We start from the raw sequence: 25,111 nt of genomic DNA, 5'->3' as shown, positions 1-25,111 counted from the left end.
ATATACAATTATTAAATTGATGATCATTCCCGTGTCATTGCACCATTTGCTCACCCTTCAAACACATGGTTGCATCCTGCTTTCAATTTCAGCTTTGCTAGAACCTCTGCAGCATATGTTGTCATAATCTAGTTGGACTATCAGTGGTATAAAAGTTGAAGTGGACTGGTGAAAGTGGTGGTCCTTTAGGAAGATCAGTGTTTATGGTAATCAAATCTCATTGCTAGCTTCCATTCTTCATCTTACATCTTCGGGTAGTTAGTGTGACTATGACCCATCTTACACTGATGCTGATTTTGAACATTTTGTCAGCAAAAATGGGCAGTTGTACTCTATTGTAGGCATCTTTCAGATCTAACATTACTACAAAGGTGTTCTGATTAGCTTCAAAGCCTTCCCAGTTATTAGTTGCAAATTCAGCAGCATTGATACAAATCTTTCTTGCACTACAATATCCACCTAATGTTATTGGTAGTAGTGCTTCAATCATATATGCTACAACCAAGATCCGGGATCTTCCCAGTGATGTATTATAGGACAATGATTTGATGGCTTTTTTAAGTCAAGAGTGATCCTTCATGGGTTTCATGTTGCCCAGCTACATTGGTACCCCAACAGTCTGGCTTCTGTAAAGTTCTTAAAGGTGGAGATTTTTTACACCATTTGGACCTGTAGCTTCATTTTTAGATGTATTTATGGCTCTGTCTATTCCATCCAAGCTGATGTTGGCATCGATATCAGCTTGTAGCTATGTTACAGTCACACTGGTTAATCTATTCGAGCATGAGGGCTTTGCCTTGGTCTTCACCAACATGGAATGGAATAAATGATTGTTATCACAGTGTTTTTGATTCCTGTATGATTTATAAGTGTCAAAATGAAGAGCTTTTGAGATTTGCTTTCCTGCATAGTTCATTCCATTTCATGTTCTTTAGAAGCTGGTATATTAAATCATGTTGTTACTCTGCATGCATTTGTTATGCCATCATCTTGTAAATTACAAAGAAACAAATATCCACTTTCTTACTTTTTTATTTCTATTTTTGTAAGTGTTATTTATACTTCTTATTAAAAACAGTAAAATATAGGTAATTTTACCTTCTCTCTCCAAAATACATAAATTTGGTAACCTTGGTTGCCCTATTATTTCTGGTTGTAACTGCCCTACTGAATTAATTTCCTCTTTTCTTGATGATGTTCTTAAGCCCGTCATCTCATCTCTTCCCAGGTGCATAAAAAACATGACACATGCACTCTGAATTTTCAATAACTTTAAGTTCTCCGTTAGTGAAAACTATATATTTACCATGAACATATAAACACTCTACATATCGATTTCCCATGACAGTGGTATGAAAGCCCTCAAATATTACATGGATCTGTGATCTACACTACCCCCCACATGAACCCTCTTAAATTGTTCTGAACGTGGAATTAACCCTGGACAGATTCTCCTTTAATGGAATATTTAACCACCATATAAAAGGTGTTACTATGGGCACAAAAATGGTTCCTTCTTATGCTTCATAGTTTGTTATCAAGGAATACTTCCTACTCTTTACAAACATTATATTGATGACATTTTTGGGGCAGCCAGCACACCCTAACTTCTACTTTTCTAACTTATGTCAAGTTATGGATAGGGTCTCTAGGAAAAAAAATTTATGAACATTTGGAATGTCGAAACTAACTGAAAAGGTTTCAGAGTTTTACCTGTAGATTCTTCAGTTTGGTGACAAACCTTAATGTTAGTTACACAATTGTTGGTCTCAGTTCCGAGAAAGAACAGGAATGGCATTAGAAACTTGGTACTGTCATGACGGGTTGTTTTTGTACTGCTAATAATTTGACAAAGTGGGATATTTGGTAAGTGTGGATCTCAGGATGGTACTTTTTTGACACTTGTAGTCTTTGGCAGAAATCATATTATTGATTGTGATAAATAGTTGTTTATTTTTTTACCTTTTCCTTTTGTCTAAATTAAGTCCTTTGGATTTCTGTAGTTTCCATTCTATGACAAGTTCTATAGCTTGCTAAGTCTGAGTACATGAAACTAAAGTGAAATTGTCTTTATCAGATTAAAAGTAATTTTTAAAGAAAGTCGTATAATTAATATTTGTAGCAGTTACAAGCCCATATTCACTGCAGCACATTTCATAGTACTTTCATTACATAAAGTTTCTCATTTGAATGATAAGAAATTCCTCATTCTAAAGCACATTACTGATCATTGGTTTGGCAAAATGTATGCTGAAGCCATCTAGTATTCCATAATTGAAACTTGTTGAAATGAAACTCATTTTGTACCTGATGATGACAAAACCTTGTTGAAACGTTGTACATTTGCTGTTATGTTAAACTTATATTAAAGTTTTTCTTCATTACTTATTCAAGCCATCTCCAGCAATTATTAAAAAATAACAATTTATCTGATCACATTAAAGAAGCTGTTTGAAAGTAGCAGAACTTAACATCACATGTAATAATTTAGATAAATATGCCCTTGAATAGAAACAAATTGCCAAAATGACCATCCTTCTGACTAGTTCCCCCTTTTTTGATTAAATGTTAAACAATTCATCCCTTTCTTTATGAAAGAACAAAAAATTGGCTTGACAAATCACAAATTCTTAGGTTTTTCCTGGTTTTTACACATTTTGCACTTTCACAATCAGAAATTAAATAAAATTTTCTCGTGACTTTTTCCCATTTTCCTGATAGCATAAGAACCCTGTCAATATTTTATGAAGTGAGGTTAACTTCTGTATTTCATGAGTGAAGAAGAAATTGGCAGAAGTCTAGAATATCATTTGAAAAACTCCATTAAGATGCAACAATTCATCTTTTAAAAAACAATGCTTTAGCTACAGCAGAATATGTGATTAATATGGAACACTACATAGTCATGGCTATACCATTACAGATAAACCTGAACAACACGAGCTTCTGACCACAGCTGCACAACCACCATCATAATATATATCAGAGTAAATCCAACATAACCACAAGAGATAAACTTCAATAAATGCTCTATATCATGAATATACTGCTATAAAATAAATGGGGTTCAAATATGGAACAAAGTTGAGTGTGAATGTCTGTAAGCTATTAAATATCAATTGCCAGAACAGAAATGTTACACTGATAGTGACGATACTACAACAAATTGGATACAGTGAAGAAAGAAAGGTATTGAATCCATACTGCAGAAGCAGCAGCAGCTAGCTCTAGTGGTTTTATTGATAAGTAGGCTATTATGTACTCACACACACACACAGGCACAAAAACAAAGATAGTGACTTGCAGTGTTTTGAACCGTTTGACAGCAATATTTCCCCATTCAATCTTGATAGCACCATACCTGATGATGCTGTGATATATAAAAGCTGGACAGCAGAGTTACATCTTTGACATAAAAGGTATTGAAGCAATAAAACAGAAGCAAATATTCCTGTTTGTAGCAGGCAAAAAGCACACACACTTTCAACAATTACAATATTAAGCTGCAGCAGCAAATGACTATATGTATATGGTAAACACATACGTAGGGTGTAAAAAAAGCACTGGGTGAGTATTCAAGGAAAAAAAGAATGAACTTCTAATTTAAGCAGTTTGAAAGAAGTAGAAACACACAAACAGTATTTTTCACACCACACACAAAAGCTGAAATAACATTAAAACTATGACCTATTAAAAACTAAGAAAATTAGCACGAATAGATACGAATAGACAGAAAAAATATCATGGATAAACACACATCCTAGCTTGGATAACACAGATAATGATAGAAAAGTTAATAGAATCATCAAACCAGGTCCATATAGTAGAAGACGTACCACACCATCTGTAAAATCTATGACAGAACACTACCATGGAAAGAATCTGCAACAGTAACAAATCTGTAGATGACTAAATTAGCCCAACAATACAAAAACCATGTGAAAATTGTAAAAAATAAAATAATTGTAGATGGTATGTTAAGCTAAGACAGTATAAGCTATATCAATACAACCACAAACAACAAACTTGCAACCAACTCAAGAGGAGACATACCACCTGGATTACACTGACATCGATAGTGTACACACTAAATGTATGTTATATTTGTAACCATTATTCATGAACAAAACAAAGACAACAGTACAAAAAGATTCAGGACAATAAGTTAACATTACCAAAAACTAAGATATACCACACTTAATCCCTTGTTTTTTACCATTATTCAGTAAATTTGAAGCAGCGATCCAACCACATCAAAAAACAAGTCAATGCACTGTTTGTGTTGTAAAAGGACATAATTAATATAATTAGTGGACTCAAATAAGTGGAGAAACAGCAGAAGTTTTAGTAAAGAGGTCCTGATAAACAGTGTTTTAAACACAGAGATGTGAAGAGAAGATGATATTATTGAAATATTACACAAGAGAAAGAGAAATGAACTGGTTCAGGATAAAATGCAATGATATCCAAAACTTTTCCAAGCAATGGGAAATCATGAATGTGAATAAATAGAAGTGCATAAAAAAACAATAACAACAGTATTGTATAAAAATATACTACTATCAGTACACATAAAAAATCCAACATACAAGGTGTTAAAAATGGGAAGAAGGAATAACTCAGGATGTAACAGGACCCTCATCTTGTAATTATACCCAAGAAAAAACTGAGGAAGTGAGAGTAAATTTGGACAGAAGCAATATAGAGAACAAATCACCTTATTTCAACCATAAAACAATTAAAACAGGAGATGAATGGAGCCACAAAATTTAGTAAACTAGACAGGAACAGTGGATACATGTGGTATGAATTTATGCCAGGATCACAGTATATCACAACATTCCTAACAGAAAATGGGTTAGAGAGAGAAAGAAATTTTTTAAACTCAATATGGGGAAATTGTTAACCAACTAAGTTTTGAATAACCAAATAAGAACAGAGTTGACTGACATACTACAAAAAAAGACATAATGGAATTATATTGCATAGTATAGATGATGAACATAAGGCACTGGAAGCTATATTATAAAGACGGAAGGGTAAAGGCACCTCATTTGGCTTATACATGTGAAACTTTAACGTGTCCAGCACATACAACTTTTTCAGCTAAAGGCATGGAACTAGGGAAGGTAAAATAGAAGCACTACTTAAGGTGCCAGATTTCAAAGGTGTAAAAGTAATAAGATTTTTATGGAATGATTGGACAACTTATAGATAGATATTCAATTATAACAGTACCACTAAGAAAATAGACAAAAGAAGATACTAAGTTAAACTGGACTATGGAATGTCAGAATGCTGTTCAAGAACTTAAGAAAAGAGCCACTAATGATCCAGTTGTTACATACTTCTATCCAGATAAACATATAAAGCTCACAGTCAATGGAGCAATAACAAATTAAAACTGGGGCAGTATTACCACAGTAGAAAAGATCTGGAGGTCTGACAATTAGAAAAGTAGAGCATTAATGGATGCTGAGGCAAGATATTCACAGATCGAGGTGGAGAGCCTATTCATACACTTTTGGCAATAAAGCAAGTTAACCTTTCTTAAGAGGATCACCACACTAAAGCACAAACAACTGATAACTATGTGCATGAATAAAAAAAAAACGATAAACCATGCAAGTACCTAATGCAATAGGATTAGATACTAAGAATTCAACAAAACAGTGAAAAATGAACTATGCAAGATAATATTGCTGATTTTTTTATCCAGCCACCAACAAACAGCTAATAAACAAGAAGATGGTATGCTGTAAGCCACCATGGACACTGATAGACAAAACTTACTAAAAAACTACTCATGATGACCATCAAGGCATAAGCAAAATCAAAGCCTTCTCAAGACAGGCAGTGTTGTTGCACGTTTAGGTAAGGCAGTTGAAAAACAAGTTAAAGATTGCTTGATATGCCAAGCATGCACCAAGGGAATAGTTAGAGTACCTTTACTGATGTTAGAAGCTCATAAGAGAGTTTAGGATGATTTATTGAAGGATTTCTTTGGGCTCTTGCCAAATGAAGAGTACATCATGGTGCTTGTGAATAATCTATCAGTATTCCCTGAAGATCAGTAGCTGCAGAAACAGTCTAAATAACCTAGATAAAACATTTTACAAGTTGGGAAAGCCTGCAATACTTAAGATAGACAATAACTATCATTTCAAAGTCAAACATCCACAAATTATGAAAAATGGATGAGTTTTATACAGCAGAAAATTACTGTATGAATTACTGTATTAGCATGAAAGTTTGCACAAATTATTCACAAAGAACTCTATAACCCTGGAAAGTTACAGAGCAACACTAAATCCCAGAACAAGATAATAACCAGCATCTTTTATGTTTCTAACCAGAATATTGTGAACTTGTATTCTACCAGTACAGCAGAAAGTGGAGTATATATATAAATATGCACACACATGGAAAAGGAATAGGTAGAAAAAGAACAGGACAAAGGTAGGATGAAACAGTGAAACAGCATGCAGAAAACAGTCATTGCGTTACAAACAGGGACATTCAACTTGGTGTTATAAGTACTGGTCAAACAAACAAAATGAACCAATTTATCACACCACACAACATCAACCCATATCACGTGGTGAAGCGTAAAAGAATCAAGATTAATGCAAAACATGGTAAAGGCTTCTTACAAGAAATAATGTGACAAGAAATAGTTAACAGAAATAGACAACAGTTAAAGAAAATATATCACACAGCTATTTTCCAGAAAAAAAGACCTGAATGAAAACTGGACAATACATGAGGATGTAAACCTCAGAAAAGAAGGACCAGTTATTATTATTATTTGTAGAAAGAGAGGGGTGAGGAGAAACAAACTGGTAAGGACCAGAAGAATGCCACAGCATTACAAAGATCTTACACTATAGTAAACTTTAAAGATTATATACTTACAATATGTCATTAATTTAAATGAGTCTTGATTCATTATATGAATTAGATATTGGACTAGTTTAATTCACTTAGTAATTATTTACCTAAGCCATGTAAAGTTAGATTAATCTGTCCTTTTTTTAAGTGTTGTAGACTTATGTAATACATGTCAGAAAATAAATGAAGTTCAAATGTGAAACAATATGGAACATGTGTGTCTTTGGAATATTTTAAATATAAATAGCCAAAATGGGAATATAATACGTATCATCACAATAAATTCAGCACAACCACAACAGACTCCTCACCCCGACACATTTATGCCATCAAAATTTACCACAGTAACTTCAACATAACTACAAAGACAAACCAGAACTAGAACCCCCTGATGCATTTGTACCATCATAATATATCGTACTAAATCCAGCATAACCATAGATCAGATGATGATCTTTGCAAGTGCATTGAAATATCATCCTTCAGCCTAATTCTCTAGGTAGGTTATTCATAAGAAAACTGTCTTCAAGTTGGATATCACTCTTATGTAAAATCCAGTAGCTTAACACATAAAGGTTTCAAAGATACTATTAAACATCAGTTCTCACAAGTAATGTTTTCTGTTTACAGTGGTACTGCCAATTACAGGTGGTAAATTACACTAGTAAGTATCAGTACTTACAATTTCAATGTAGATAGAGCTAGGAATACACTATTTTCAAGTTTTGAAATTGGGATGTTTAGATGTCTTACTTTGCCAGTTGTTTTGAATAACAAATAATGTAAACACAAGTTAAATAAATTATATTAATAATAAACAATATGGTGTTAAATAAATAATTTGATATTAATAAAAACTATAAACCTATTTCCGATGCGTAATGATTTAAACATAATTGATAACACTTACAGTTCACTAACTTAACCCAATGTGCACTGAGTCAGTCCATTGGAATTGGAGAAGAAATATTGACTATAATTCCATATTTACTAAGTGTATTTATATTAAATGTGGCAAACTTTCAGTAAAACATAAAAGTCTGTTGTACAGAAATTACTTAGGTATTTGTACTCAAGATATGTCTGACAATTGATAATGGCAGGCTGACTCAGACCCTGACAAGTCATAGTGCAAGGTAATATTCAGTTGTAGGATAAACATATTTTTCTCCATCGTATAGTTTTAATTATCTCCAGGACCTTCAAAAGGAAAACCTACAGTTTTTATCAGTATCTCTGTATATTTTATGTTATTTACTCTCCTCTACCTAAAACTGTAGGAAAATCAGCATTGTACAGTAAAATTAATATTTGATAATTCTGACTTCAAATACATTATACCATGTTGAACAGCAATCTGTAAAAGCCCATGGTTTGCACACTTGGACCTCCACATGTGAGCATAGGGTTAATATAGTTTACACCAAAACAGTTGTTGTTCAAGTAGCTGATGACACAAGTTTCTCCATCACTATGTCTGTTGCATCGGAGCTGACCTGATGAGCCCTAGTATTGGGCAAAAGAGGACTTGTCAGCACCGGAAATAGCAGATACAGAGTGGTTGACATATTAATACATTCTTCCTTATTTTCATGTTTTTATGATTAGGTTAAGTGTTCTTACATATAATTCACTGTATTATTTGTTGTTGGTCATTGTTAGAATGATAACTATACACTCCATCATGCAGGAACCAAGGTTCTCTCAGTTCTTCTCAACTGATGTGCCAACAGCAGTTATTAACAGGTATGTTAGCTTAAGTGTCTGAACGTATATAACTACTAAAATTTAGCTATTTAAACATTGATAAAAAAAATCTCATTCTGTTCTCTTATTTAGACATTTAGTTTAAATATCCATAACAAATTTTGTTGACTAACATTTCAATAGAAACAAGTAGCAGAATAGGCATTTCATTTATTCAAACTACCATATTAATTTCTGAAGATTAAAGTCACTCATTCAGTAATTTAATTCAAACTGCATGTGTGTGTGGGGGTGGGGGTGTAGCTTTTACTTCATGTACAAAATATTTTTTTTGTTTTGGTATTTTAAAACACAAAGTTTATAAAATATAAAGCAAACGTTGTGTATTTAAAGTAATTAAAAATATTAGGTAACCTCCCTAGACTACTCATGTATGAGGTTAGGTATGTAGAATTCTGAACAAATCTGATGGCCATGTACAGTGCCTCATTGACTGTGGGGTTAAACATAGGTGAGTTACTCTTTTCTTACGACATGCTATTACCACCAAATTCCTATTGTTCAAAAGCCACTTTAAGCCAAATGGTGTGATTAAAAATAATAGGTAGGCAAACAATAATTTATAAGCATAAGGAAAAGTTTGTATTGATGGTGGAACATAATACATGTTTTGTCAGAAGGTTGGTCTGTCTTCTTCAGGTATAATCAGTACTAAGCAATACACACAGGGATTAAATGTGATGTGGTGTCAGCAGGAAATAGGATATAGGTAAAGGTCAAGTCTGATCAAGTGTATGAACAGTGAATAGACCTTGCCAAATACAGTTCATGTTGCTTGAGCCATTATCATGGTTTAGTGATAGATTATTTGCTTTGATTATTTTTCTAGTTTAAATATCCATAACAAATTTAAACAGTCTCTTTCCTTTTTAGTTTTGGGTTGTTGTAGGAGAAAAGTTTCACCCCAAAGTATTTTATGGCCTGATTTAAATGGATGGCATGTTTAAAGAAGGTATATGGAACTCATCTTTATGATTGTGACCTTGGTGTTCTTTACATCTTATTTCCAAAGAACGTGACCTTTAACCTATGTAGTTATTCACGCATTTGCATGGGATACTATATATGTGTCTAGTTTTGTTTCTTTAGTAGGAGTTCTTTCGGGTTAGGTCACATGCATAGAGGTGAATTCCAGATACCTGCCTTAACATATCATCAGTATGAAACAGGTAATAAAATACTTTGGGATGAAATTCTTCTCCTACACCAAGCCAAAACTAAAATTGAAACAGAATGTTTAGAAACTAGAGCAATCATCAAAGCATCTGATCTCTCACTAAACTGTGATAATGGCCCTAGCAACATCAGCCATATTAGGCAAGGTTTATTCACTGTTCATACACTTGACCTCTACCTACATCCTATCATCTGCTAACACCATTTCTGTCACATTTAATTCCTGTGTCTTTTTCTTTGTAACAATATATAAACCATGTATTGCTTAGTACTGATCATACTTGAAGAAGATAGACCAACATTCTGTCGAAATACTTAGTATGTTCTACGATCAATAAAACTTTTCCTTATGCTTATAAATCATTGTTTGCCTACCTATTATTACATTAGTGTAATGTTCTTCCTTATTCAAGTGTGATTAAAATGACAAACCGACTGACTTATCTAACAAGAGACACCTGATTTGGCAATGCTTTCAAAACCAGGGTGTTGGGGTCAAATATTAAAACTTAATAGGGTTAAAATACCAATATTCTAAGTGTCTATAAACAAGTGAGAAAATTCTCACACAAAACCTTATAACATAAACACTGCTGTCTAAGATGGGGCTCTGAGGGATGACAGATCCATTCCTCAAATTCCTTTCCCTTTACAATGCATAGTACTATCTACAATCACCCCTCTCTTATGCATACAGCAATGTTGTTTGTACTTCCCTACTCCTAATTTCATTTCTGCATAGTTTAATGAAGTTTAAAATGCTTCCCATGAATGCATATTACTCTTTTAATTATGTACATATTAACTGTTTCAGTGAGTGAATATGCACTTAAACTGTTCATAAATTTTGCAGTTGAATACAATAATTATATGTTAAATTGTTAAACTTTATTTAACACACAAAAAAACTTTCATCATGGCAAATATGTTCTTACTATTTCCAAAATAATAAACCTTTGTTCATGTAACAACATTCATCTTTGACAGAAAAGTATAATAAGTGTATTTCAGGAACGAATTATTATTCAGAGAGATGTGAAAAACTGACAACATTTGAGGCATCACTGGAAATGTACTGAGATGCCTTTTACATAGTTTCATGTGTTCTTTAGAGCTACTGATTGTCACATAGGTAGGCATCAATCACTTAAGCAGGCCTACACCTTTAGCCTTAGAATATGATTTCTGAATCATTATTTATTTAGTTTTACCACTACCTTCATAATATCTAGTTAAGTTGACAAAACTAACCTAGATTCTTTTGCTAAAAAAAATCCATAATAAGAAAACAAAATTAGGTAGTACTAGTTATTTAAAAACATTTTCACCATAAATTAACTGACAAAACTTATAAAAATGTTGATCCATGCTAACTTAATAGATAAGACCAATTAATTAAGGCAGTGAAAATACACTTTATTATGATTATGAAAAGTTTATTCTTCACAGGATCTGCTCATTCTCTTAAGAGTGGCCAAACTGAAGGGAACCAAATAAGGGTAGGTCCATGCATAATTGAAAATGTGTATTTTGTAAAATAAAAAAGTTAATAAATACTAGAAGTTAAGAAAATAGTTAAAAGTATACATCAGTACAAATTTGGACTGGTACATGTTAATATGATTGTTTACCTGGTTTGCAGTGAAATTTTGCCACAGGTACAACATATGTTTAGTTTCTGTATATTTGGTTCACAGCAAAATTCCTGACTATTTGTTAATGCAATGTCAACACTGGCATACTTGAAGAAGGATATTCAAACAGCAAGACTGTTAATTGATCTAGAAGCAAAGGGTATAATGTTTTGAAAAGGGGAGCCTTTGACATTTTTCACTGCAGATAAAAATTCACATATGAATTTCAAACATCCACAGGCTCCAAAATGACACCCCAAACAATGCTCTCAACTGCATAGAAAATATTACAATCATCCAACCAAAACATTTGCAATTTAGCAAATGTTTTGGAAACTGCAACTTTCAAGAAGATTTGGTATCATTAAAGGATAAATACATGACCAAATAAGGTTAAAGAAGCATTGAATGCCATTAAGTAAAGCCAAAAAAAAAAAAAAAAAGTTTGGAAGAAATCAGTGTGACATACTTGAATTAATTGGAAGTACATTCCAGACTGTAACCAGATAATAGAACTAGCGAATCACCTAGTAATAAGTAACGGATATTTATGAAACTACAGATGGATCTAGCATATAAGAAATGTTGCATGGCTGTAGGAGTTCTGCATTATAGAAAATTAAGGAATTCCCCCACATGAAGCAATAAGTGGACGGATATACAAAAGGAACATATGCCAGCCAGACAAGAAGCAGCTTGGTTCTTACACAGAAGTTAAAAGAGTTCCTATGAGTGTACCAGTGAATCACTATGAAGAAATAAGCATATCATATTAAGAAAGCCTATCAGCATCTCAATTATTGTTATAGCCGAGATAACAGATAACCAAATCAACCAATCAGGAGCCTTGAATCACGCGACAGTTATGATTTCAAAATGAATTGTGATAGAACCTTCTAAAATGGTGCAAGCATACAATTTAATGAATATAAAAGCCATGATTTTTTTTTTGCCAATAATTGGTCTTCTTCCAGACATCACTCCTGAGTAGATGTTTCAGACCTTCAACCTTCTACTATGGTGGTATTGCAATTGATTGAGAATACTTGTTAATGCAGACATTGGAGAGTTTAATAAATTAGCACGAGATTGTAGAAGAAAAGAGTTTTGAAATTGATTATAATGTGACTTTCTGAATGTGTTCAATTAAATGTCTTGTGTTACCTAGTCTCTGAATGAATGGCTTTACTCTGAACATAAATCTCGAGTTGGTGACCTGTGAATGCATAACCTGGAATTAAATAAATTCGACTCATAATTTGTGTTAAGACGAACCCAAACAACTGCCACAAAAATACCCATTACATAACCAAAAAAGCCATTGTGGTGAAGACTGAAGCAATATATTTCCTGGTGTTGTTAATAAATAAAGATTTTAAGTTGATGAAGGGTACAAGCCACATCTTGAAAATTAGTGGCTGTTTTTCTCAGAAATATGACCAAAGAAATTGGAATCACATCAATCCCTTCCCATCAAACTACATACTGTTAAATTCGTTGACACAGCTCCAAAGGACATTGTGCCTTTGGTCAGTTTAATTATTTTCTTAGAAGCTGCCCACATATTGCGAACAATCTATTAAAAGTTTGTAAAGATATATATGGTCTAAGACTGACCTTCGCAGTACTTTGTTCTAATGGACACATTAGGTAATAATGCATAATTATGACCATCAGCCTAAATAGGGAAGAAAACTGTTCAAAAAGAATTGTAAAGATCTTTCTTATATAAAGTACAATTGATCAACTGTACTTCCTATGTCAAAATAGAATTACATTTCTTACACACCATTTTTTGGAAAGAGTGCCTTTAAGTGGTTATACATCCTGCTTTTAATTTCTTCATACAAAAGTTTCAAAAAAATGTGAAGCCATTCAATAAGGAGAAACAAGTTACAATGCATCAGCTGAATATTGTCTAAATAGTCCAAGAAATGCCATCCTTCAATGATAAATTCAATGTTGATGTGCTAAACCACAAAAAAATTCCAAATGGATTTAAAAAACAAAAAATTAATCAGTTAAGAAGAAAAAATTTGTTCTGCAAATAAAATGAGACCAAAATTGGAATTTTTACTTTCATTAGATATTTTCCTGTCATATTTCTTTAAATTTTCCTGTTGAACATGTGGCTTCTATTAAAAACTTTAAGTTAATTTGATTGATGTAACTCCTTGGAAGATTATTAATGTTTTAAATTTTTACAAATAAAAATTCATTATTATTATAGAAGGTGCATGAAAATGATGTGCCTTATTACAAGCCAGTAATAGTTATAAACTTGTAATTTTTTTGTGGATGAAGGGCACATGTATGTAGTTTTCCTGCCACACACCATTTGCCATCAGAACACCTCTACATGTTATCCACTTGTAATTATAAAGATATCAGACCAATGTTCAATTTCCATCCTTATGTTTACCAGCATACTGGGCATCACAGTAGCTACTGAATTGGTGATCCATTCAGATAGTGTTCCCACATCACTCACCCTTTTTCTGTGTATATTGTCCTTCACAACTCTAGAGGAGTGATATCTGATGACCATGCTGGCTGGGGTATCAGCCCATCATGACTTCTTTCTTGTGCAACACATTCCCTAACTCGTGAAACTATCAGTATCACTTCTTTATATAATTTTTAACTGGTGGACCTTTTCCATACACTCTATGATATTGTCTTTGCACTAGAGTAGGCAATTTCATCTCTGCTAACCATGATACACATAGCCTTCTCTATTGCCATGTCTAATGAATTTTTTGGTGACTGTACATACATAATTACATTTATTATGACAACAAACATATGCCCTTCTTCCAAGGAGCATCATTTCACAAAAGGCTTGGGCTGGCGGGCAAAGAAGCCTGACCTCATGTGAGCACCACAATTCAGCTGGAATGTAATTTGAGTATGTTTTAATAAAGCATGATTAGAAATGTCTCACAAAAACTACGATTTAGGGATTCTTTCCAAGCTTGAGGAAAGCAGCTGCCCCAAATCCCCATCCAAAATAACATCCCTGTTTCACCCACCACAAATTGTAAATTTATAACTGTTACTGTCTAGTCATGGTTTAAGCTTGTAATATATCACATAACTTTTGAACATCTAATATTTTAATGCTTTCTTATTTTATTTTGATCAGCTATGTTGAAACTTACAGCTAACGTTTCAAGTTTTTCTATTACATTATTTTCACTTTATTATTAGTTTACTGAACCACTGTTCCTTTTTGTGCACTGTATTTTAGTCAGCTATACTTCAGGTATTACTGTAAAACAATTATGCTCTTCCGAAATAGCCAACATAGTGAATCATTGAGCAAATAGTTATTCTCTGGAGATGTGTAATATTTTTATCCCTGTATTGTGTACAAATTTATAAATTCTCAATATACATTAAATTCACTATAATCTAGAACAATTCACATTAATAGTTTGTATCTTTTAAAAGTAATAAGAAGTTCTGAAAACCTACAGTACAAGTAGAAATTCATCATTTACATCTACATATATGTGCTATCTTGGAAATGTAACTGTTGAAAGTAATTTTCTTATACTGAAAACGTGTTTCCAATAGGTACTCTCTGTAGGCAAACGTTTTTTATAACACATGTCACAAGCCTTCTGCACCCCCCCCCCCTATTGGAATAAAAGATTCCAACATATCTATCATGCAAATCATCATGCACCATCTCTCCACCAATAGGAGAGCACTATGCATGAGACTCTCTCTATGCTCCACTACCGTACCATCACTTTGAAGTTTGGCAGATGTAAGCACCAGAAGATTGTGGGGAGGAGGGTGGGAAGTGTGAGAGGAGGGAAGTACCTATCAGAAATACATTTTCAGTATAGGAAAATTATAACTTGTGATATGGCACTACCCTCTTCTCACAATTAGCTAGAATCTCACATTGAAAAGGAGGAGGCCCGGTGCAAGGGGAAGAACAGACGAACCTGCCAAAAGCATCTGAAGGATACTTTTGTAGATGAGAGACACAGATCAGATGATCTGAGGAGAGGCACTGCACCACTTCTGAAACAGGTATCTCCTTGCCATGAACAGATAGGAACAAACATGGTGGAAGAGGAAGGGAGCACATCCAAGTGGGAGAGGATAAGTCAGGAAAGTGATCCCAACCAGATAAATAAAGAAACTCAATCCCACAGAAGTAAAGTGGGTAATGTAGGATGCATCTCGAAGTGTAGAATGGCTAGGGCGCAGCGGATCGTACTAGATAAGTCAACTACATCCAAAACCTCCTCGCTGGGTATCAATATCTGTGCAAGGGTAGGATGAGGATTATACCGGCTTCACCTGAAGCCCTAAAATCATGGATATGAGGAAAACACAGACTCCAGACCATGACATAGGATTAGCAGTGAGCCAAGGATCCAGGAATATGTCATCTGGTATCAGAGGGAAGTTCATCACATGCAATCAACTCCCACGACCATGAGACTGGTTAGAAATGTCCAAAGGTCAATAACATCTCCATTGCAAGAGAGAATGAGGGAGTGCCCAGGACAGGAACAGAAACATCCCACTACACAGAAGGAAGAATGGAGGGAGGAAGATGGACAACCCCAAATCTGTGTGAGGATTTAAGTTGATTGGTTCACTTGATATCCAAAACAAGCTCACGGGGTACTGACATCTGCGAGAGGGTAAGATGAGGGCACCCAATTGAAGGGGTGAACTACATTTAGCCGTCTCACACCATGGTACGTGTCACTCAATCTGGAGGATGGTACGCCTTTTACAGTGGCAGAACACCACCACCATACTCTGAATTGAATGGATATAGCCATCTATGTGGAACCCATCAAGCAGGATGCCTCCATGGTCAACCACCCCAGCAGCTTGGAACTGGCAAGTGGTAAGGACTCCCATCCTCTACTGGAAGAAAGGGGGAGAGCATTGGGGATTCCAGAGGAAGGACTACAACCGAGACAGTGCCATAGGTGATCATGTAACCTTATTTGAAAAGCAAACCATACTAATTTATTCAATGGAGGCATAGCAGGGATGGGCAGCTATCCCCTTCTGCTTTACCCATGCTGTCCAGGGGTGGTATGGTCCAGAATGGGCCTGTTTATGAAGCAAGTATCATGAGGATATTGACTATCTAGTGATATTGTGAAATACTCCATCTCGAATGTATGTGTGCAGACCCATGGGAAGAGTGTGCGAATCAACATGCCATACAGTGCAGATTGTTTGTGTATGTAAAGAATACCTGGTCAGGCACCACTTGCCACAGGGGGGTTCCAAGAGATGACATTGGAAGTAAGGGTCCCTGAAAGAAAAGAAAGTGTTAATAAAGACTTATCTAGTGTTATAGCCACACTGAAGTCTGATACCCAGTGGAAGCAGAAACAATGATGTGAAGTAATGGGAGATGAACATCTGAGGGGTGGTCTACTTGCCCACCTGCAGAATTTTCTCCAAAGGCTGACAAAGACGAGAAGCAAGAAAAAAAGTGAGGTGTTGGATTTGATGGGAGGTAACATGAAAAAAAGCATGTTGGGAAGAAAACAACGAGGAATAAGCCAACTGGACTAAACAACAAACCCAATTGATAATGGTAAAGGGAGGAAGATCCTGAGAGGAAAAGGTTGCAATGAGATAAAGAGACAAGAACCCCTGAAGGAAACTGTGCAGGCAATCTAACAACAAAGGGTATGCACCGGGCATAGAAGTCTGTCCAGATCAAGATGGGGGTAGAGATGAGAAACAGAGGAAAGGGATGTTGATAGCAAACAGATCCAATCAACGATGCCTGCAGGCCAAGTGGAGAAGTAAATATGCATGAAGGGATAGGTTAAACAAGGAGCACAAGGCAATGGGCTCAAACAGAGGTAAAGTAATGGAGTACCACATTAATGTCCCAATACAGAAGTACCAGATGCCTAGGCAGCTGACATGTCTGTAAAGAATGGATCAAAATGGCAGGGACAGGGAAAAGACCCTGTGGTAACAAGAAAAAATGGAAAGTATGGGATAGAGCTGCCTGATAACCTGATATCGAGGAGATTTAATACCCCTTCTCAAAAAGCCACGTAAGAAACTCGGATATACCAGCAACTGTAGGACGAGAAACTGTGATACCCTGAGCCAGGGCTGATACAAAGCCGTGGATGAAGAATGAATGGAATAAGTTAAATGAAATGCCACTCGACATGAGAAACCAGATCTCCATGCTAGGGAACAGACTGGGGTTGATGAAGAAGGGTGGAGAATAAAGGAAGAGGAATGGGAGGGAACAACTGTAGCTGGAGTAATCGAGAAAATCACGGTTGAGTGGGCCAGGAAGGAGCAATCAGAAAGACTTTGCACAGAGCGATATGGATGAGGGAAACTACACAATGAAGTAATCAGATAGGAGGATAAACATAAAGGAACTTGTTTGACTAATTCTGGCTGAAGGCATCTATAGCCAAAGCCTGAGGATGGGGAACCGGGAACCAAAATAATGATAACTGGTGATTGAGGGTGGTGGCAAATGCATCAATATGAGGAATACCCCACCAATCACAAAACCACCATAAAACAAGGGCATAAATGGACTACTTCATCAGGTAAACTTGGTCAGGTTGGGAAAGATGATCTGCCACAATGTTGAAAGCACCTGGTATATGCCACACCATCAAAAGAGAAAATCCAATGTTAGAAAACACAGAGATCTCGTCTTGGTGATTGATATGAGCCACCACTGTTGAATTTTTGGAACAGATCATCACCAGACGATCTCTGGAGATGGGAAATAAGTGATCCAAAGCCAGAAGAACAGCAAAAGTTTGAGGACATTGATACAAAGAGAATGTTCTCTGACAGACCAATGACCAAAAGCCCCCTGATGATCGACCCACACACCCCAGCCCTGAAGAGATGTATCCATGAACAGATGTAAATCTGGCCATGGAGGAGGAAGTGGGACATCCACCAATGTATGAGCCTTGTCCAATCACCATTGGAGATTGTCCACAATGTAGGAAAGAAGGGTTATAGGAGCATCCAAGGGATCCTGAGCAAGGGCCCATTGGTTGTGGAGGACCCATTGAAGGGATCGCATATGAGCCTGGCCGAAGGGTATGAGAGGAGTCATAGAAGACTGATAGAACCTTGCAAGCAAAAAGTGAAGGAGCAGACAGGGCATTCTAAACAGACAGTTCCATAGAACAGAGCCAGAGAGGAGAAGGTTGGGCCCGACTGAGATCAGTGTTGAAGAAAATGCCCAGATGAACGAGGTACTGGGTAGGATGAAGGAAGGACTTCTCCAATTTGATCAACCAGCCCACCCGAGCAGCTTCGAGAAGGAGCTGACGAATATGACAGACTATGAATATGGCATCACGACCCAAAAAGACAGACAGACAGGCCAATGTGGAAGTGAGGAGGGAGAGGACATCTCCAGAAAACCCCTCAGACAGGAGATGGATCGAGGAGAGGTACGGCAAAAGTCGTCAGAGTAAGATGAAGACGGGAATACTGGGCATTGGTAAGATGAGTGGGAGATTCGGGTCCCACCCCCCCCAAATAGGCAAAACTGAACCCAATGATTGTTGGTCCAAATATGGACAGTCTGCCCTATGATAAGGGAGAGTAGACTGATCCAAAGCCTACGAGGGAAGATGCATATTAATGCCATCATCTAACTGGGAGGCGAAAAAGTGTGAACCCAAATATCAGGCAGCAGGGGGAAAACCTAAATAAGGTTGGGAGCCAGAATCATGTTATAAGGACGTTGGTCATAACAATTAGGAACAATAGCCAAAACATTACATACCTGAGAAAGTCTAGAAGGGCTGAACAGAATCCTCAGGTAGGGTTTGAGGAGGCACAGTGAATCTCATGGGGAGAAACAAATGATCCTAATCTTTGTCAGCCTGGCCAGGCTCGAAAGGCTGAGGAGGAAGCAGGGCAACAGCAGAATACAAAGGTTATCCCATATAGTACCCAATCTCCCTGTGAATAAAGGCCGATAAATCCCCCAACGGGTTGCCCCCACTTGTGGCCTGAATTATGGCATCAGGTGAATGAGATGTACCCAATGTGATAATATTAACTTCGGAATTCATGCTTGATACTAAATAAACAAGAAAAATTTTTTGTTGTGCAAAACACAGGAAAATTAAATTATTTCAAAAATAAAGTGAAAAAAATTCTTGAAATAAAGAAAATTAAATTAAGTTAAACCACCTCGAGAAGTAATAAACAAAAAGTAAGACATCTTAACTCGATCACTGCCAAACGAGAAGTGATGGTTTGGTAGTGGTGCACAGAGGGAGTCACATAATAATAGGTGGCCAGATGATGCATGATGATTTGCATGAGAAACACGTTTGAATATTTGATTCCAATAGCATGGTGCAGAAGGCTTGTGGCATGCATTATAAAAAAGTTTGCATATAGAGGGCAGCACAAAACGAGAAAAGCTAATCTTGTGAGAGGAGGGAAGTACCCTATCAAAACAGAATTTTCTTACATTTTAAAATTATATTTTGTAACATAAATTTAGTTCACCATGTTCATTTAACTCTTATAGGGTACAGTTATTAAATCCTACATGTAGTTCTCTTGACTTTTGTTAGATCTAAAGTGCAACAGCAACTGGCTGAATGTAGTCAGCTTCAAATCTTAAAAAGTTATCAATACTATTGTAACACCAACCTACCTTAGATTTGGTCAGGTTCAGTAACTAGTAGTTATCATTATATTTAACTGAAAGCAATTATTTTACAAGAAGACACATTTTTATATGTATGCTGGAAGATGACATTTCATGCTAGCACTCTTCAGTGTGTTGTAAAGGTTAAAACAAAAACTCATGCAGGATTTGGAAATTGCATGTGTAGTGTTTTGAATGCTGATTATAAAATTGTTTTGGAAAATTACATGTACTAACAACCACAATGAAGATATGATTGATGCTAATGAATTACTCCCTACAACCAAGTATCTCATTGTAAATTAATCTTGAACTCCTTTTTTATATCTTCTCCCCAAAACCCACAAAGGACATATGGACAAATCAGTTGCAGTTTCCCTACAGAACAAATATCCTGTTACCTTGATGAAGTTTTACCTCCCTTTGTCATACATTTACACACACATATATATAAAGGACACCACTCATACAATTACTTTAGTCAAAAATATACACTTAACTAGTAAGGAACAGTACATTTTCACCATGGATACAAAATCAATGTATACATCAATCCCACACAATGAAGGTTTAATTATGCTAAAACATTTCTTAGACCAGAGACCCATACTGGACCCTCCAACACACACTTCTACATTTAGCTGAACTTGTACTCACACTTAATGCCTTCATTTTTAATGCTACGGACAGATCTGTGGGTTCGCTATGGGTATAAAAATGGGTGACACCTTTCCTATCCTCATTGTTGGATTCACCAAAAATTGTATACTTAATCAATATAATGCATCAGTACTCACAATGTATTGTCACTACAATGATGCCACTTTTTGGAGTTTTCTACATTTCATATCCTCTTTCCAGCATTCTTTAGAACTTACGTGGGAAATACTGAACAGAACACTGCCCCTTCTTGACATTAAAGTATAAGTACAAGACAACTGTCCAACCACTGCTATACATTATGAAGAAGTAGATTCACACACTTTTCAAATATTCCCATCCACACAGTAAAAAAAATCAGTACCACATTCACAACTTCTATGATTTCACAAACAATGTAGTGACAATAATTAGTAAAAATCAAAAACAAAAGACATAAAACTTTTCTACTTTAAAAGAATCTATCCTGATTCTCTTATCCATGATGCAGCCACCAAAGCTAGTTCATGTACCTAGGAACATTTCATCAAATCAAAAAGAAGATCAAAGATATTATACTAAGCAATTATACAATACTTACTGAAGACCCAACCACTACATTTATTTTCAAGAATTCACCCATTATTGCTTACAAATGAGACAAAACCTAAGAGAAACCCTGATAAACAGCAACCTTAAACACAAATAACAAGATGTACTAGGTAATCAAATGTGTAAATGAAAAAGTTGTGTCACCTAACATATAAACAGAATCACACATACAAGGAAAGAACACAATCCTTTACATGCACTACTATGTATAAATTTTGTATAATTTGTAAAAAAGTAAGGTAGTCTATACATTGGATAAACACATGAATATCTAAGCCATATTAAACTGCAGAACACCTACAAGAAAACATTCCCCTAACAACAACCATATAGTTAAGGATTTATCCATTCTGAGACATGTATTTGCTCCAACATAGATTCACAAAAGAGAATAACTTAAGAAAGGAAATTAATCAACAACCTGTGAATCCACAACCACCTGGTTTAAATAAATGTTTTTCTTTCTTATAGAATTACACTTTTTCCATAACTTGCTTTAATTTTAATCTTCATTTCTCATCTTTTTACTTTATTCCTTGTATTTTTTATAACTTGTATAATATTCATATAAAAGATGTAATTTTCCAAAGAAATTTTGTAATCAACATTCAAAATACTGGGTGCACAATTTTCAAATTCTGCAGAAATAAAAAAAAAATATATAAAACATCACAATTTTGTAAACTAGTCTTTAATTTCTTTATCTTCATTACCTATGCAGTTAACTCTATTTACTTCTATCATTATTTTTAATACCAAACTACAATGTGTATAATCATGTCCAGAACCCAATAGTTATGATCTTGTTTTCTAAGGTACATCTAGGTGTGTTGACTTTGTTTAAGTTCAGACTTGTGTGTTGACTTTGTTTAAGTTCAGACGTATTAGAAAGGTTTAATTTCTTGTTCTTCCAACTGTGATAAAGTTTGGAGCCAATTGCTACACAGTTTTTTTATATAATTTTTTGGACTGTGGTCAGGTTCAGGTCCTGTTGTTAAAGTTACATGTTTTGAACCATGTATTTTTCATCTTGTTTTAACTCAGTTTTTGCAACTGTTATTGTACTGTAAATGATAAAATTATCATCCTGTCTTTAAAAGTCTAATGAGTGTGTTTATTTCCCAAACTGTACATTGTTCTGTTGTTACTTATGGTCAATGTGTTAACTTGGGAAGTATATCCCAATTAGTTTCTGTATACACTTATTGAGAAAGATATTCCTGTCTGCTTTCAAGCTTCTGTGATGTAAGAGTATACACAAACTGTGGAATAGATAAGTAGTTAATATATTTGGAATACTTAGTTTGTTGATGATTTTTTTTTTTCCTTTTATAGTTGCCATTTGATTTTAAGAGCAGAAACTTAATACGAAAAGCTAAAGTGTAAGTACATGATCACAGTATTTTTAATACTTTCTATTATAAGTTATTTAGTATTAACCCTTATTAATGACAATTTATTCATTACCATTATAAGATACTGATATAAAAGATTTAATGTTACCATTTTCAGCTAAGGCAATTTGATAACACCATACTATGTAATCATGTCTTTTAGTCCCTTTTAAAACTTCATATGCAGATGTAATTTATTTTTACTAAGCTAGAATCAAGAATATGTAAGATTCAATGTAACTGATGAAAAATCCACATTAACTCTCATGTTACTGGTTGAGCTGAGCTAGGCTAGTACAATGTTTCTGTCCATAGTGATGTTGAAGAAACAACAATTCCAAAAAGCAGGCTGTTTAGAGTCTATTTGATAATATAACAGATTAAAAAACTAAGAAAGAACAGAAAACAGTCTATACTCTCGATTAGATCAGTAAAGCTCTGTGAACTTGTTAGTTTGATGCATTTTAATGGTTTCTTTGGTTGTCTGAGGCTTTATGCTCACTTCAAAGCAGAATGATACAAGTCTTATGTACTTAGGTTTGTATAAAATTTAATTATTTATTCTTATTGGCTAAATCTAATTTGGCATCTTAAATTTTTCAGAATGCTTATTCTTCTGGATGATGGTAGATAATGCTGCACATGTCACAACTTTTTATCAAAGTTGGTATTAATATGTCGTTAATAAATCAAACTAATATCATACAAGTTTTAATTTCTTAATTTCAAAAGGAAATATTTAAAGAAATTTTGAATCTTCACTTAGACAGCTATTCCACCCCTATTTAAGCTTTTGAGTTTTAATGCAAATTACAAATATATATTATAGATATTGTTAAGATATAATAAAACTTTATAGCCTTCAATCACATACTATCTTTCAATAAATATCATAACTCTCTCTGACATTTACTATCATATTATTTATAACTAATACAAAGAGAAGGTTTTAATTTACTGATTTACATATAACACTAGCTAATCCTCACAACACTTATTGGGTGTACAGATTCAGAGTTTCTATCACTAAGTTCACTTCAACAAACTAAGGGAAGCATTTTAACACACTTATAGCTTAGTTAGAAAGCCAGTTAAACTATAATAGTTGTAAAACATTGTATGCTTTATATGTGTATTTTGTGTTCTAAAATGAATATTTGAAAAAAAAAAAATTCAGTGAAGTACTAACAAGAATTTCGACTGCAGAAAAGTACGACCCACACATAAGTACTTCTTTTCTTATTTTTATGTATATATTTTTTGTTTATGTATTGTTCTAAAAATCAGTAAAATGTAAAAATTTAAAAAATCAAATATAATTTTTTTTCCAAAAGACATGCACTTGAGAATCACATGCATTATGTGATTCAATATAACTGAAGTCATACAATGTATGTCAGTCATTTCTTCTAATAAACTGGTGGTTGCAAGGTTGGCCAAAATTACCAAGCCTGTGTAGAGTTTTAATGAGAATACTATACTATCTATTACCATAAACTCTTGGTTGCTGAGACTTTACTGGAGGTATATTTCAACAATTTTATTGCACCTTACATATATGTTCTGATGCTTGTTTTGCACCAGCAACAAAATTTATTACATAATGTTGCATAAAATACTTTGTTTAAAAATTCGAGAGCTGTATGATGGGTATTCTTTATCTGCCAGCAATCCAACAGGTGTACATACATCATACAGCATCATGTTTGATAAAGTGATACAACGATAAAGAAATTCAAAATGATATCTATCTATTTATCATATATGCTACTTCAGAGTTTGTGGTATGCTTTCTGACTGAACTAAAAAACCATGTGTATTATCTTTAACCTGTAACTTAAGTTCATTCATAATCTTTCTCACTTTTCAGATCTCCTTACAGCCCTCAGAACAGTTTGTGAAATTAATGAAGATTTAGTAGCTGAGATGTTCTAAGAGTCTTCTTCATATTTATTTGGCTATGATAGTTTAACTCTCAAAGTCTGCAATGCCTCATGGTGTTTAAAAAAATATGATATTGCTGTGGATTATCTTCTGTACATAAACTTTCCTTATTACAACTAACACAAATAAATGTATTATACCTGTTGTTTTTTTTTTTCATTTAGTTGGAGAAAAAGTTTCTATTCACCTTGAACATATAATTGAAACTAATAATACAAAAATATTTGTGTTTTGTTCCTGTGCCAAATCATTACAATATTCAGTGCTCTAAAAAACAACAACAAGAAAAAAGATTCACTACATAGTACGAAAGTAATTTTTTTTTTTTAAACACTAGATGTAACTAAATATATTGTTTACTGGTAATCCATACTGGTTAC

At 34.5% G+C, this 25,111-nt stretch overlaps 1 protein-coding gene across 2 annotated transcripts in view; it reads left to right on the top strand.

Moving 5' to 3' along the window:
* Positions 1-24,875, top strand: part of LOC106469168 — a 62,602-nt gene extending 37,727 nt beyond the window's left edge. Inside the window, exons 8-11 of one of the 2 annotated variants that reach the window (XM_022397605.1) lie at positions 8,582-8,637; positions 11,284-11,333; positions 22,729-22,775; positions 24,658-24,875. In XM_022397605.1, the coding sequence (XP_022253313.1) occupies positions 8,582-8,637; positions 11,284-11,333; positions 22,729-22,775; positions 24,658-24,688 (184 nt within the window). In that variant the 3' untranslated portion in view covers positions 24,689-24,875. The remainder of the gene's footprint in view (positions 1-8,581; positions 8,638-11,283; positions 11,334-22,728; positions 22,776-24,657) is intronic. The other variant, XM_022397606.1, reaches the window with a different exon arrangement.
* The last annotated feature ends 236 nt before the right edge of the window (positions 24,876-25,111 follow it).

The sequence above is a fragment of the Limulus polyphemus genome, unplaced genomic scaffold (genome assembly GCF_000517525.1).
Source record: "Limulus polyphemus unplaced genomic scaffold, Limulus_polyphemus-2.1.2 Scaffold3334, whole genome shotgun sequence".
Taxonomy (NCBI): Eukaryota; Metazoa; Arthropoda; class Merostomata; order Xiphosura; family Limulidae; genus Limulus; species Limulus polyphemus.
The sequence above is the reverse complement of the archived record's forward strand: the minus strand, read 5'-3'. Positions and strand labels throughout refer to the sequence as shown.